Source organism: Crocodylus porosus, unplaced genomic scaffold, assembly GCF_001723895.1.
Source record: "Crocodylus porosus isolate Cpor-Errol unplaced genomic scaffold, CroPor_comp1, whole genome shotgun sequence".
Classification (NCBI taxonomy): Eukaryota; Metazoa; Chordata; order Crocodylia; family Crocodylidae; genus Crocodylus; species Crocodylus porosus.
The window spans coordinates 43,109,960-43,122,456 of NW_017728906.1; the positions used below are offsets into that span (position 1 = coordinate 43,109,960).

General features: G+C 41.8%; 1 protein-coding gene and 1 long non-coding RNA gene across 3 annotated transcripts in view; one reads left to right on the plus strand and one right to left on the minus strand.

The window, feature by feature from the left end:
- Positions 1–12,497, minus strand: part of LOC109305857 — a 20,875-nt gene that overhangs the window by 4,391 nt on the left and 3,987 nt on the right. Inside the window, exon 2 of the long non-coding RNA XR_002099736.1 lies at positions 9,647–9,649. This is a non-coding gene — a long non-coding RNA (uncharacterized LOC109305857). The remainder of the gene's footprint in view (positions 1–9,646; positions 9,650–12,497) is intronic.
- NDUFV3 (NADH:ubiquinone oxidoreductase subunit V3) lies at positions 3,974–10,241 on the plus strand. 2 transcript variants are annotated; one of them, XM_019528997.1, is made up of 2 exons: positions 3,974–5,353; positions 9,590–9,688. In XM_019528997.1, the coding sequence occupies exons 1-2, from the start codon at positions 4,402–4,404 to the stop codon at positions 9,622–9,624; spliced, it is 987 nt and encodes a 328-aa protein (XP_019384542.1). In that variant the 5' UTR covers positions 3,974–4,401; the 3' UTR covers positions 9,625–9,688. The 2 variants fall into 2 exon arrangements, with proteins under 2 accessions (XP_019384542.1, XP_019384541.1); XM_019528996.1 differs by lacking the exon at positions 9,590–9,688 and adding an exon at positions 9,695–10,241 and having other exon boundaries at positions 4,361–5,353.

The following is a 12,497-nucleotide window of genomic DNA, read 5'->3' on the forward strand; positions in this document are numbered from 1 at the left end:
ATGGTCAGTGGTTATTAATAGTAAATATGGGCCTCTAATATATGGCGGGAAGAGAAATAAGGGATGTGCAATGGACTTTTTGTTCAATATAAGAAAAATAGAAAAAATTCTGTCCCTTTGCTTCCCGTTCCATTTGCCATCAGGCAGATGTTCGTTCTACTGTAGAAGTCCCTGCGGAGGGGTCTGCAGAGGGCTCATCTAAACACCTGGCACTTTTAACATAATCTAAAAACCCCAGTGCTGTAGGAGTTTATAAAACTGCCCTAAGCCATGAGATAGCTACTCCTTACCGTGTTTCATTTCCCCACTAGTCAGCAAACCAATAGAATTTAAATCCTTCACCCTCAACTGCATTAGCCTCTCCACCAGTGTCTAACTGAAGAGGGGGTTTTGAAGCATGCCCAGATTAGTGAAGGACTGCTAGCAATAGACTTGTATTGGGTATAAGCTGTCAGGATAACTTTCCTGTCCTTTCTTGCCTATCTCATTGCTGCAACTATATCTCAGACCTCACCTGTAGCATCTCAGCCATTGAGTTCTAGGGATGGGTTTGAGCAGATGCCACAGATAGTCCCAGGGTAGGAGATATATAAAAATTGTTTGTGGGATGAGTCCAGTTAATTCACTGTTTATCTGTACTGAAAATGGGGAACGTACTGCATAATGTGGATCTAGACGTCAAATAGTCCTGTCATATTTCTGGATCTATTTGGGTATGGTGGGGTAGCCCATTATATGGAGGGATGCCTTTGGCAAGATCATAGTTATTTGCACCTGTTTCAGATAGTGCTTTGGAAGTACAGTTATGGCCCCTTTGTGGTAGGATTTGTCCATATGTAACAGAAAAATAGTCCCTGTTTGAAAGAGCTTGCAGAGTAAGTAATGTGTAGGACTGGGTATAGGTTTTGAAACATGTCAAAAAATTAGTCGTGTAAGCACAGATTGGTGAGACTGATGATTAGTGACCCAATTTAAAATCAGAGTTAGGGCTCTGACAGATATGCAGCTCCCCAGTCTAACTTATGGAACTTTACAGAAATTGCCATGAGTTAGACTGACCCTCCCAACCCAACAGACATTCACTGTTGGAGGATCGTGGAGGATCAAGCTCTGCTTTTGGAGCCACTCCAGTTGAGAGAGGCTGTGTGTCTGCAGTCTCTTCCCCTAGCCCCACACTCCCTCTCCCAGCTCCAGTGCTGTCTCAGGATGGGAAGGGAAGAAGGAATGGACTTCCTTCCCCTTTCCATCCTGAACACAGCACCGGGGATGAGGCAGGACTGCTTCACCCCAGGCCTGCTCCCAGCATGCATTAGCAGAAGTTAATGAAGGTGCTCCACTTTAGAACACCTTCATCTGAACCCTCATGTAATTAAGTTTAATTTGTGTGGCGATCGGGCACAGCTGTAGAGTGTTTTAGTGGCTGATCGCACAACAAAATGTCACTTCTGTCAGTGTCCTTAAATTAGATCTGCATTACAGTTTTGCTGGCATACCTATGTTGGCCAGTAGTGTGAAAAAAATCACAGCAATGTCATCAAAACTCTGGGGGAGGAGTAGGCAGGAGGGTGGATGTAGCTATGTCAGTGGAAGAGGGTGTTCATCAGCTTAGCTTAGGATGTTCAGGAAGGTGAGGTATCTGTACTGGCTGACAAGAGCTTTTCTTGTCAGCATATGCTGTATCAAAGTGTGCTGGGACAGTTACAGTGGCACAGGTTCTGAAATGTAAGTGTTAAGTCTTTTATTTGTCTTTGCATAGTCCCCTTGACTTAATAATCATATGTATTAAAGAGATGTTAAAAAGAAACACCCCGAAAAGATTTCTTGAAAACAAATTCTCCCTAATTTCTAACCGTGAGTTTCTAAAATAATTTGTGGAAAAAAAGCTTGGGTACTTACTGAGAGAGTCTTTGCTGCTGCTGTTTCTAGTCCTGATTGATAATACACAGCATGATATACAGACTTGGGATATTTTAAATTAGTAGCTTCTATCAGCTTTGCATGGTATCTTTGTTTTTGGTATCACATATAAATGGTTATCAAATATAAATTGTTATCTAAGGTGTTCTGGAAACTATAGCTAAGTTATTTCAGTGGTGACTACCCCAGAATCTGTTGCATGTAATTCTCTGAAGAGAGCCTGAAAAGACCTATGAAACTATCTTCCCTTTAGTATTCTTCTCTTGCTTGTAGTGCAGGGGTGGGCAGCCTATGGCTCTGGAGCCACGTGTGGCTTTTCAGAACTTAATATGTGCCTCCTTGAATCTTAGCACAAGCACATGGTGCAAATGGAAATGGAAGCTGGTCCAAATAGAAGCTGGTCACAGTGTGCTTGTGCAAAGATTCAAAGAGGTGCATATTAACTTCTGAAGAGCTGCATGTGGCTTCAGAGCTGCAGGATGGCCACCCCTGTTCTAGTGTATGGTACTGTTCTTTAACAGTATAGCACATTGCTATTATTAGTTAAAATGTACTAAGTACAGCCTGTCTTTCAGATTCCAGTTTGAAGAGGTTGGGAAATTCTCCTTTGCTTTGGTGAAATGATCACACTTGCTACTGGAATGGGGAACATAAGTTTTTCATGGATGTGCTCTTCTATCCTGTCAAATTCAGAGCCTCTATTAGTGATATGAATGTTCTGTTTAAAATTTATATTGCTCATTGGGCTCAGTGGAGTCTATTGAATTCAGTAGTATCCAATGGGGGGACACAGGTCAGATGGTACAAACCGTGAAGTGTCTCAGTGTTGCTAGTGGTCCATGCTGCCCTTGCAAATATACTATTTTGTTCAGTTCCTGCTGTTCAGTGTCATTAATCTAACTACTTAAAAGATTTATTTTTGGTTTAATATGTGCTGAAAAATATAATATTTCACTGTTTTAACCTACATCTATTTTTTGGTCTTTAATGAAGTTTGGTATTAATGCTACAGTGACAAGACTTCAACATTGCTTCTGTCTTACCAGTTTCTTAAGATACCCATTTATTAATAGTATTTCAGCTTGATTTGATTTGCCTTTTAGCTCTCCTGGGACACTTGTTCTGTAGCTTGACTCCCTCCTGTGTAATTTATTCAAATCTGATAAGGTTGTATATTGTCTCACTTCTGTTAGTTGATTTTTAAATTTACACACCTATATCTTCCTTAATGTTTAAGCTCCCATGTTGCTAAAGGTTGACCTCTGTTCAGAATCATTATTTTATTGTTTCCTAAGAAATATTTGTAATTATAAATGATTGGTGGAAAGTGTGTGTTGAAATAATCCAATGCTCTGTGAGCTATATTGTACTATTAGACCCAAGTTACGCAGCATGGATTTCTATGTTACATGGCAGAGGTACATTAAACTACACGTCAAATTGGTAATTAAGCAGCTCCTTATGCAAGTGGGGTTTTGGTGCTTGCAGGTCCCAGTTCTTCCTGAAGTGATCTCAGTTTTCACAAATATGGCTGTCCCATAGACCCCCTGCTACTTTTCCAACAGGCTACACACAGTTTTCCTGGGGTGGGTAGCAGCTTAGACGTTGCTGTTGTCATTCCAATTCCCCAGTCTGGACAGTAAAAGCTTAGCATCCATACTTCCCTCCTACCTCTCCCTCAGAGAAAGAAATGGGTGTCAGGTGCTCTTATTTTAATACAGATGCAGGGTCTGGAAGTTCACTGAGACTTTCCTGTGAAAAAAAAACACAGAATAAGGAAACAAGGCAGAAAAGTAAAAGCAAGTAGAGAGGCCTCACAGAGCATCAGAGGGGGCAGCATTTTATAGCTGAGTATGATATAAAGTTCTCTCTAACAACTTAGCAGGTAGTTACATGCACATTTGAACTCTTTATACAGGGGGTCCTGAGCAAATCCAAGGCTTGTGTCCATTTAAGCTTCATAAGTTTATTTTTTTTTCTATTGCTTATGAAGATAACTGTTGCAGTGGAGCAGCTAACAGAATAATCATGCAGTAGTGAGTATGCTGCTTCTCCATACACGTACATTTATCTTTGTAGGTGCTGAACACTTTGCATTTGCTAATGAACTTTTTTATCCCTGAGATAGGAAGGGGGGTTTTATCCTGTTTTTACTGAAGAGAAACGGAGGCACAATGAGAGAGCGACTTTTCAGGGCTCTTGCAGGAAGTCTGACATAGCAAGGAACAGAAATGAGATCTCATAAGTTCCAATATGATAGTAGAAAAGAATATTTGATCCTAAATAGGGCTCTGGTTTTTATCTGTAATCAGCGTATAAAATGTAGTTATGTGTTCCACAATATCTGGCCACTTGTCACAGCATTTTCAGTCTCTTCTCTTTAGTACCAGATCAGTTCAGAAACTTAAGGTTGGGTGTTTAGGAATACCAAATTAACAAAAGTGTCAGAAATGATAATATTCCTCTTTATGCCATTTCCTAGATATGGCACCACAGGAGAGCACCAATCTGCTAACCACCAAAACAACTGTTGAGTTTCCTAAAAAGTTGTCTCCTAGTTCTCACCCACCACCTGCAAATACGGGTATGACTATAGCTAGTCCTTACCCTGATGAAGCTTTAAAGTTAGCAGATGAAGATACAAGGAAATGCATGTCAAGGAAAACTTTGGCAGTGTTTCCTCAGAAAGAAACTCTGTCTTCACGTGAGGGGAAAGGTACTATCACAACAGCTCGAGGTCTGAATAAGAAGTTAGCTAAGGAAAAAAGCTCATCTTCATCCAGCTCTGATTCAGATTCTAGTTCTGATTCTGAAGAAGATAGTACTACAGATGTTGCCCTTAAAACCAAAGTGGCATTTCCAAGACTAGATCCCCACTCCTTTGAGAATGGGAAAGTGAAGAAAACAACATTGGTTAAACAGAGATTGTCCCAGAAAAGTGATGAAGAATATGCATCTACAAATAAATCTCTCATGTCAAAAATTGAGTTGCCCCACATCAAGCAGATACAGTCTGCTAAAACATCAACAACCAATGATGGAATAAAATCAAAACCAAGAGTGTCTACCATAAAACAAATATCAAAAAAAGTAGATAAACTGAAGCTAATTTCAGACATGCCTGATAAAAAAAGCCAAAAGCTAACAGAAGTCAGTCTTAAGAACACAAACCTCCTGAAGGAATCAGCCACTGAAGCCCAAGCTGCAGCTACACAGCTAAAAGATGTACCAGTAACTAAGGATACAAAGCCAAAGCTGACCTTAAGTGGAGAAGAAAGCAAGACAAAGATGCAGGAGCCTGAAACTCAAGAAATAGCTGCTTCTAAACTACACAAGGAACTTTTGAAAACTACAGCAATGGCGGTAGACAGTACAGCAAAGAAAGAAACCACTCAAGAAGCAGGAACTCAGACTGAAATGAATGGCACTATACAGGGTACAGCTTTACATTATTTGAACTATATTGGCTCTTTTGGGGTTGGGGCTTGAAGTTGTGTAATTTTAAATAAGTCTTCAATGTCAGCTTTAATATGGATGCTCTATGTTCTGTATTTAAAGCTAGCTGATGTAGCACTGACTGTTACAGAGACTGTCATGCCTTGATGAAAAATTCTTGCTGTTCGGCTTTTAGATCAAGTATTGGTAATGTGGCCTCCAGTTGTTGCAATGGGAGGAAGCATTTTTAATTTCATTTTGTTTATTTTTGTTCACCCTTAGAATATTCTAACTAAAGTGCTAAGGGCTTTTTTCATGATTTGTTAGACCCATGTTGAGGACATCCAGTGGCCTCTGCCCCCTCTTAGGATTTACCTCCTTCTCCTGCCCTTGCAGTTGGTAGCTGCCTTCCCAATGAGCTGAATTGTACCACCATAACATTCATTCTGATGATAGCCCCTTTCTTTTTCTTTTTTTCAGACTGCAGATTGCGCCAGACTTTGGGGTGGTACAGTGGGGTTCTAGACCCAGGACTTAAGTGTGAGACTGACTAGACTAATCAGAGAGCTGGATGTTGGGGCCAGCAAGATCTCGGGCTTAAACCAATCTTTAGCAGACGACAGTAGAGGATGGAAGGGTATATCAGTGTCTGTCTGTGTTGTATGCTGTACCTTCCCCAGATCACCTCCCAGCTCCTTGTCCCTGTCATGCTTATGCTGACTGGTGATAATTGGGCTCATTAAATAATTCCATCCTCCATACACAAAGTTTCATGAGTCCAAACCAACAGGCTAGCTGTCTGATTGTTTCTACATTTCTCATACTCCAGGTAGATGAAATTATTCCTCCATACCAAGTTGCACAACACCATCTGCAGCACATGTTTCTTTCTTCTGACCCTGTCTAAGTGTTAAAAACTGTCCTGTATTCAAAGTTCAGAAATCTGGCCAGCCAAAAGCTAGTATGTTTGAGTTTAAAGAAATAACTCATGAGAAGAAAGCATAAATGTAAGACTGTTTGAAAAATCAGGATATTACTTATAATAGTCTTAAATGATAAATAAATCTTACTTAGCACTGTTCAGGATGTAGTGCTGAACAAAAAGGCTAGAGACAGAAATTACATACAGACTGCTACAAGTGATCAGAAACTGGTTCAAATAGAAATTCGGTGCACATAAACTGCTTTCAAAATGGCCAAAACCGCTTTAAGATAAACCTGGTGGATGTAGTATCAGACTTAACTGATTAAGGTTCAGCTGGTTTATTGAACTTGTCCCAGATCCCCTCTGTATTCAAGTTAACTCACAATCCCCCAGCATCCCAGGATGCTTTGCATCTCCCCTGCACCCCCCTGCATTGCAGGGTGGCTGGACTAGCCTTGGCCCAAGCTGTCTGCTCCAGCCCAGCCGGAAGCCATCCTCTAGCATCCCCTGGCTTCTGGCCTTGGCCGCTAGAGGCATGTGGCTGCATTTCCAGAATCAAAAATAAATATCTGTTCGCTTGGTTATCAGTTGAATCTGCTCAGCTTAGACTAACCTGCAAAGATGGAATCGATTCAGCCTCAGGCTTTTTGACTGTCTGTACTTAGCCAAGGAGTATTGTAGTTTGAAAGGGACAGACAACCTATGATTTGACCTGCCTTTGACTTGTAAAATTCTTGGGGGTGATGACTTTGGATTCCAGTGCAGTCACCGTCTACAAAAAAACTGGCATCTTTTTCTGTAATTCAGAAAAGGGAGCCTAAAAAAGCCTGCATACTTTCCCTGTCACTGTCCACATCTGATGCTTTGTCCACTTTCCATCACAATGCTATTGTTGAGGATCAAGCCTTTCAGCTTTTTCCATTCTCACAAAAAAAGTTGATGCCTAGAAAACTGCAAGAACAGGCTCAGTTTACTTCCAGACAGGCAGAGGGGGGGCTTTATTCTCTGCTTTAAAGTGAAGTGTGTTCCATTCTCTTAACCAATACAGTATATATTTTAAACAGCAGCCCCTACAGTACCTGTGCTGTTTTACAGTGTAAATCTAAAGCAAGATGAGGTTTATGTTTCCTTTTTGCCAGTATAGCTGTGTCAGTGAGGAGCATGAAAAAAAATGACTCCTTGCTGACATGTTGGCAAACTCCCCCTGGCTGACAGAGGGCTTCTGTGTGCTTGGCTTACCTTATGTTCCTCCAGGAGTTTGGGGCAGCAAAAATGCTCCTACTGACACATGCTACATCTCCACAAGGGGGCTCTACCTGTGTAGCTTTAGCAGCAGAGGCTTTTCTAGTCTGGACAGGTTTTAACTTCTAGGTTCCTAATTTTCATTGATGTCAGTGGAGCAATCATTTAAAAGAATGCAACTGAAAGGAAAATCTGACTGCTTTATCACATTTACAGGCATCTTCTGTTTTGTTTTGTTTCAGTCTTTTTCAGTAAAAAGAAAAGTAACAGCTAATAGCTAACAGTCCATATTCACAAATTTTCTGTAATCTACATTTCTTTCCTACCTTTATTCCTTCATGTGTCTGCAAGCTCCTCAGCTGACCAACATGCAAGACAAACTGAAGATATAAAAACAGTGCTTTGCTCCTTAGAAACATGGATGTTAGGGAAGCTTCATTCTTCAGAAGTAGGAATGCTAAAGAGCCAACAGAATTAATGTGCCATTAACTGTTGGTAAGTAAAATGAGCAGCAAAGGAATGCAGAAATGTACTCTGACTCACTTAACATCCTCTGGAGAGATCATTCTGCTTGAGAGCACAGCTGAAGTGTGAAGCATGGGGGAGGATCTTGGGGATAAAGTCATCTTTTGAGGAGCCAAGTACGTACGGTGCATTGTGGACAGGGAAAATGTGAGAGCTCATCCGCTTTTCTTCCTGAGCATCTGTCTTCTGCTTTAGAAGAACCCTGTCTTGCAGTTTGAATGTATTCTTTCCTGTGCTTGCTTATTCACGGAGCTGTTTTCAGCACAGACCGCAACAGCTGGGTCAAATATGTATGTAGTTGTTTCTCTTGTGAGCTTTATCCAGCTAGGAAATCCGGAAGGATGCCCTGGATTTTTTTTCCAAGTGCCCACCCCAGATTCTACCTGTCATTTAGTACAAATTGCTGTTTCGTAAACCTAACAAACGGTTTGTGTATGAAATGCAATGGGTGTTTTTGAATATCCAGTATTACTATGTGCCAACCGCAGAAGGATAAAAGTAAAGCAATAGATTTTCATTATGTGTTTGTTTAGTTTTAATTTTTAGTGTCAGATTGTTGCATAACAAAATATATCAAGCTTCTGCCAGTGTCTAACACAAACCACCACCATATGCAAATGTATGTGGCTTTTCTGTTAGATTGCACTGACCTATCTTTCTGATTTTGTGTTTTATGCATACAAGAATGGATTTACATAGAATCAGTGAGTTGGAAGGGACCTAGACAGATCATCTAGTCCGACCCCCTAAAAGAATACTTTTGTTTCTGCTCTTGCTTTGTTCATAATTTCCCTATATGGTGAAGTCAGAAAGTCAAACAGAAACCTTTCTATAAGAAGTTCTGTTTAAGCTAACAAATTTTTAAAGCGTAGAAATTAGTGTCTGCTTGTGGTCAAAATTTTCTTTAAAAAAAAAGCTGACGTGATTTGAAAATAGACTGAGATCAAGTAAAAGGGGGAAGGGCTTAAAATATAAAGTTCTTGATTGGTTGTTGCATAATACAGCCATAATTTAAATAACTTGAAATCCTTAATTATTGTTTTGTTAAATTAGATCAGCTTAGCTTTGTGAATTCTGCCATTTTTCCTCGTGTGAATGCTCAGTCTATAAAAATATCTAGTAGTTTTAATGCCTTTGTCTTGTGATTTGACATGATATATCAAGTGCAATACTCCTTTGCATCTTGTGGCTTGCTAAGTGTCCCACAGTTTTCTTCTGGCTGTGCTGAGGATTAGGACGTGTAACCAATTGATGTCAGATATACATGAGGCAATATGTTAAAAGACAAGACGCCTGGGTATTTTCCCATTGATATTGACTTATTAGGGTTTGAAACACAAACATTTTAGCTACTTTTCCACTCTCTCCTATGTGTTAAGTAGCCATTTGAAATCCTGTAGTAGAGCAGATGAATAAATTCTGTGTTTTCTTCTAGAGCTCAGTGGTGCTTTGCTCTATTGTAAGGTACTAACAGATGTCTTGTAACTTTATCCTGGTGCTGAACTTGCTGATTTTTTTTTTTGATTTTTTTTTTTTAATGTTCAGTCAATGAAGAGTCTCCAGTCTCCAGAGGACATTGACTCAGCGAGAAAGAATGTTGACTCTCTTCTAACATCAGTAGGTTCACTGGTTTTTGTTCTTGTTCCACAGAGATAAAAACGGCTGCTGCATCTGCTCCAGAGGAATTTGATAATTCAACCTACAAGAACCTCCAACATCATGAATATCATATGTATACCTTTGTGGATTTTGACGTATATCTGTCAAAATTCAGACAGCCTCAGCCATCTTCTGGAAGAATTTCCCCTTGGCAGTAAAAGAGAAGATTACAACAAATGTTCAGGCGTCTTGATAAATAGCTCTGTTTGCACTACTGCAAAATCCATATTCAAATAAATCAGTTAACTTGCAGTAATTTATGCTTATGTTTGTGACAAGGTCATTTTGGCTGCTAGAGTTGCTTAGTTTGTGGTTAATACTGAACTCATTCATGATAATAATCCTGATCTTTTTTTTTTTTTTAAAATAGCTTTTCTAGATCCTAGTGCACATTGACTGATAATAGGGAAGATCATTTCAGCTGACCTTCAGATATTGTTGACTCCAGTATGTGACCTAGATTGTACTTTTTGATTAGTGTTTTCTGTTTTGAAGGAAATCAGTTATTATAATGTGCATCTGTTTGTCCAGAATTCACCATTGTATTAATTTTTTATTATTATTATTCTGATTGTGCCACATTGATGTGCTCATCACACATGAAGACTGAGTCCCAATGCTGAAGATCTTACCTATGTTGTGTATTTGAAGTTAGAACAGGGATGTTGGTTTGGCAAGGCAGTGTGGTACAGAACACTCTCCTGTGTAGCAACATGTGAACGTGGCTAAGTACAGAGGTTCAAAAAAGCCTGAGGCAGGAGTGCTCTAATTTTCATGCTTTACGCTTAAGTGCCATAGGCTAGGTTGGGAGGGAACGGAACAGACTTTCTTCTTTTTGCAGGCAGGGGTAGGGGTGAAGCAGGGCATCAAGGGGAAAAGCTACTGAACCAGACAGTAAGGGGGAAAGCCCCTGCCTTGCAGGCTTGGCCCCTACTGTGCAGACCCCAGTTGGGTAGGGGGGCTTGATTTTTTTTTCCCCCTCTCACCTGCACCCCATGCCTCCACCTGCTGAGCTAGGAAGCAAAGGCTTTGCTGCCTTAGCTCTATGACAGACCAGGGGCCCAGCTTGACGGAAGCAGGGATCGTGGGCAGAGGCTAGGCTAGCCTACCCACTCTATGAGAGAGGGTAGCAGGGATCTGCAAAGCATCTTGGGATTCCAGGGGACTGACCTAACTGGATGGGGTGGGAGGCTGGAATACAGTACTGAAATTTCATAGACCAGTTTAACCAAAATCAGTTAAGTCTGATAATACTTCAGTCCAGGTCTATCTTAGACCGGGATCTGCCATCTGTCTGTGTGCATTTAACTTCTGTTTTGTTATGGGTTTAGACTGGTTTCCAATCACTTATACCAATTTATATGTAATTTCTGTCCCTAGTTTATAGGTCGGGGTGGGCAAATTATGGCCAGATACAGCCTGCCGGGCAGTTTTCATCTGGCTTACGGGCAGGTGCCCATCAATTAATTGCATCTGGCCCAAACAGTGGCTGTCCCTGATGTGCTCTGCATGGGGCCAAGCCCTGCCCACTCCCACTTGGGCAGTGCCTTGCAGAAGCCAGTGACAGGGACAGGCCTGGTGAGCACCTACAGAAGCAGCTGGCAGCAGGGATGGACCCGGCGAGCACCTGCAGAAGCTGCCAGTGGCATCGGCAGTGTGGGACAGTCCTGTAAGGGGAGGCACATGCCCCCCCATACTTCCTCTACCAATTGCCTATGGGATGGGGTGGGGGGGGCCACCATATGCACACCCCACTAAACCCACACACAAGCATACCCAAACCCTCCCCCACAAACCCTACACCTCCCCCCATACGCACCCCACCTCCCCACAACCATATCCCACTATCCCCCCTGCACACAATATTGAAGAGTAAAACTTTATTTTGAGCTATTATGCCATTGCTTCTATATACAAACATGCATAAATCAGAAGGGAGGAATAGACTGCAATCGGACCTAAACAGGTTACAAGGGTGGGCGGATGAGAATAGGATGGGATTCAACACTATGCCCGTCAGTCTTACTTCAATCCTAGGGAAACTCTGAGAAGATCATCATGGAGCACATCTGCGATGGGCTGGCCTCAGAGATGATGCTCAAGGGCAACCAGCATGGTTGCATTAGGGGCAAGTCATTGCCTTTTATGATCAGGTCACAAAAGCATTGGATGCAGGTGTTGCCATGGATGTAGTCTTTCTGGACTTCAGCAAGGCCTTTGACACCATCCTCATTAAAAAATTGGGCAACACTGGCATTGATGCCTACACAGTCAGATGGACTGCAGATTGGCTGAAGGATCGCACTCATAGGGTGGTGGCAGATGGGTCATATTTGACCTGGGGAGAAGTGGGCAGTGGAGTCCCCCGGGGCTCAGTCCTTGGGCCCGCGCTGTTCAATCTCTTTATCAGCTATTTGGACGACAAGGTGAAAAGCAACCTGTTTAAATTCACTGATGATACCAAAATTTGGGGTGAGGTGAGCACGCTAGTAGGAAGGGAAAGACTGCAGCAAGACTTGGATAGCTTACAGGGGTGGGCTAGCAAAAACAGGATGTGCTTCAACACTGACAAGTGCAGGGTGCGGCACTTGGGCAGTAGTAATCAGCAGCACACTTGTAAGATGGGGAACTCCCTTCTTGAGAGCACGGAGGCAGAAAGGGATCTTGGAGTCATTACTGACTCCAAGATGAACATGGGCTGACAATGCGAGGTCACGGTTGGCAGGGCTAACCGCACCTTGTCATGCATCCACAGGTGCATCTCTAGCAGGGACAAGGAGGTGATCCTCCCCCT

What these genes read in the sequence shown, in the direction of transcription:
- NDUFV3 (XM_019528996.1), top strand. Translation starts at nt 4,402, where the DNA reads ATGGCACCACAGGAGAGCACCAATCTGCTAACCACCAAAACAACTGTT. An exon ending in AATGAATGGCACTATACAGG is followed by an intron (nt 5,354 to 9,694) that starts GTACAGCTTTAC and finishes CTTGTTCCACAG; the next exon opens with AGATAAAAACGGCTGCTGCA.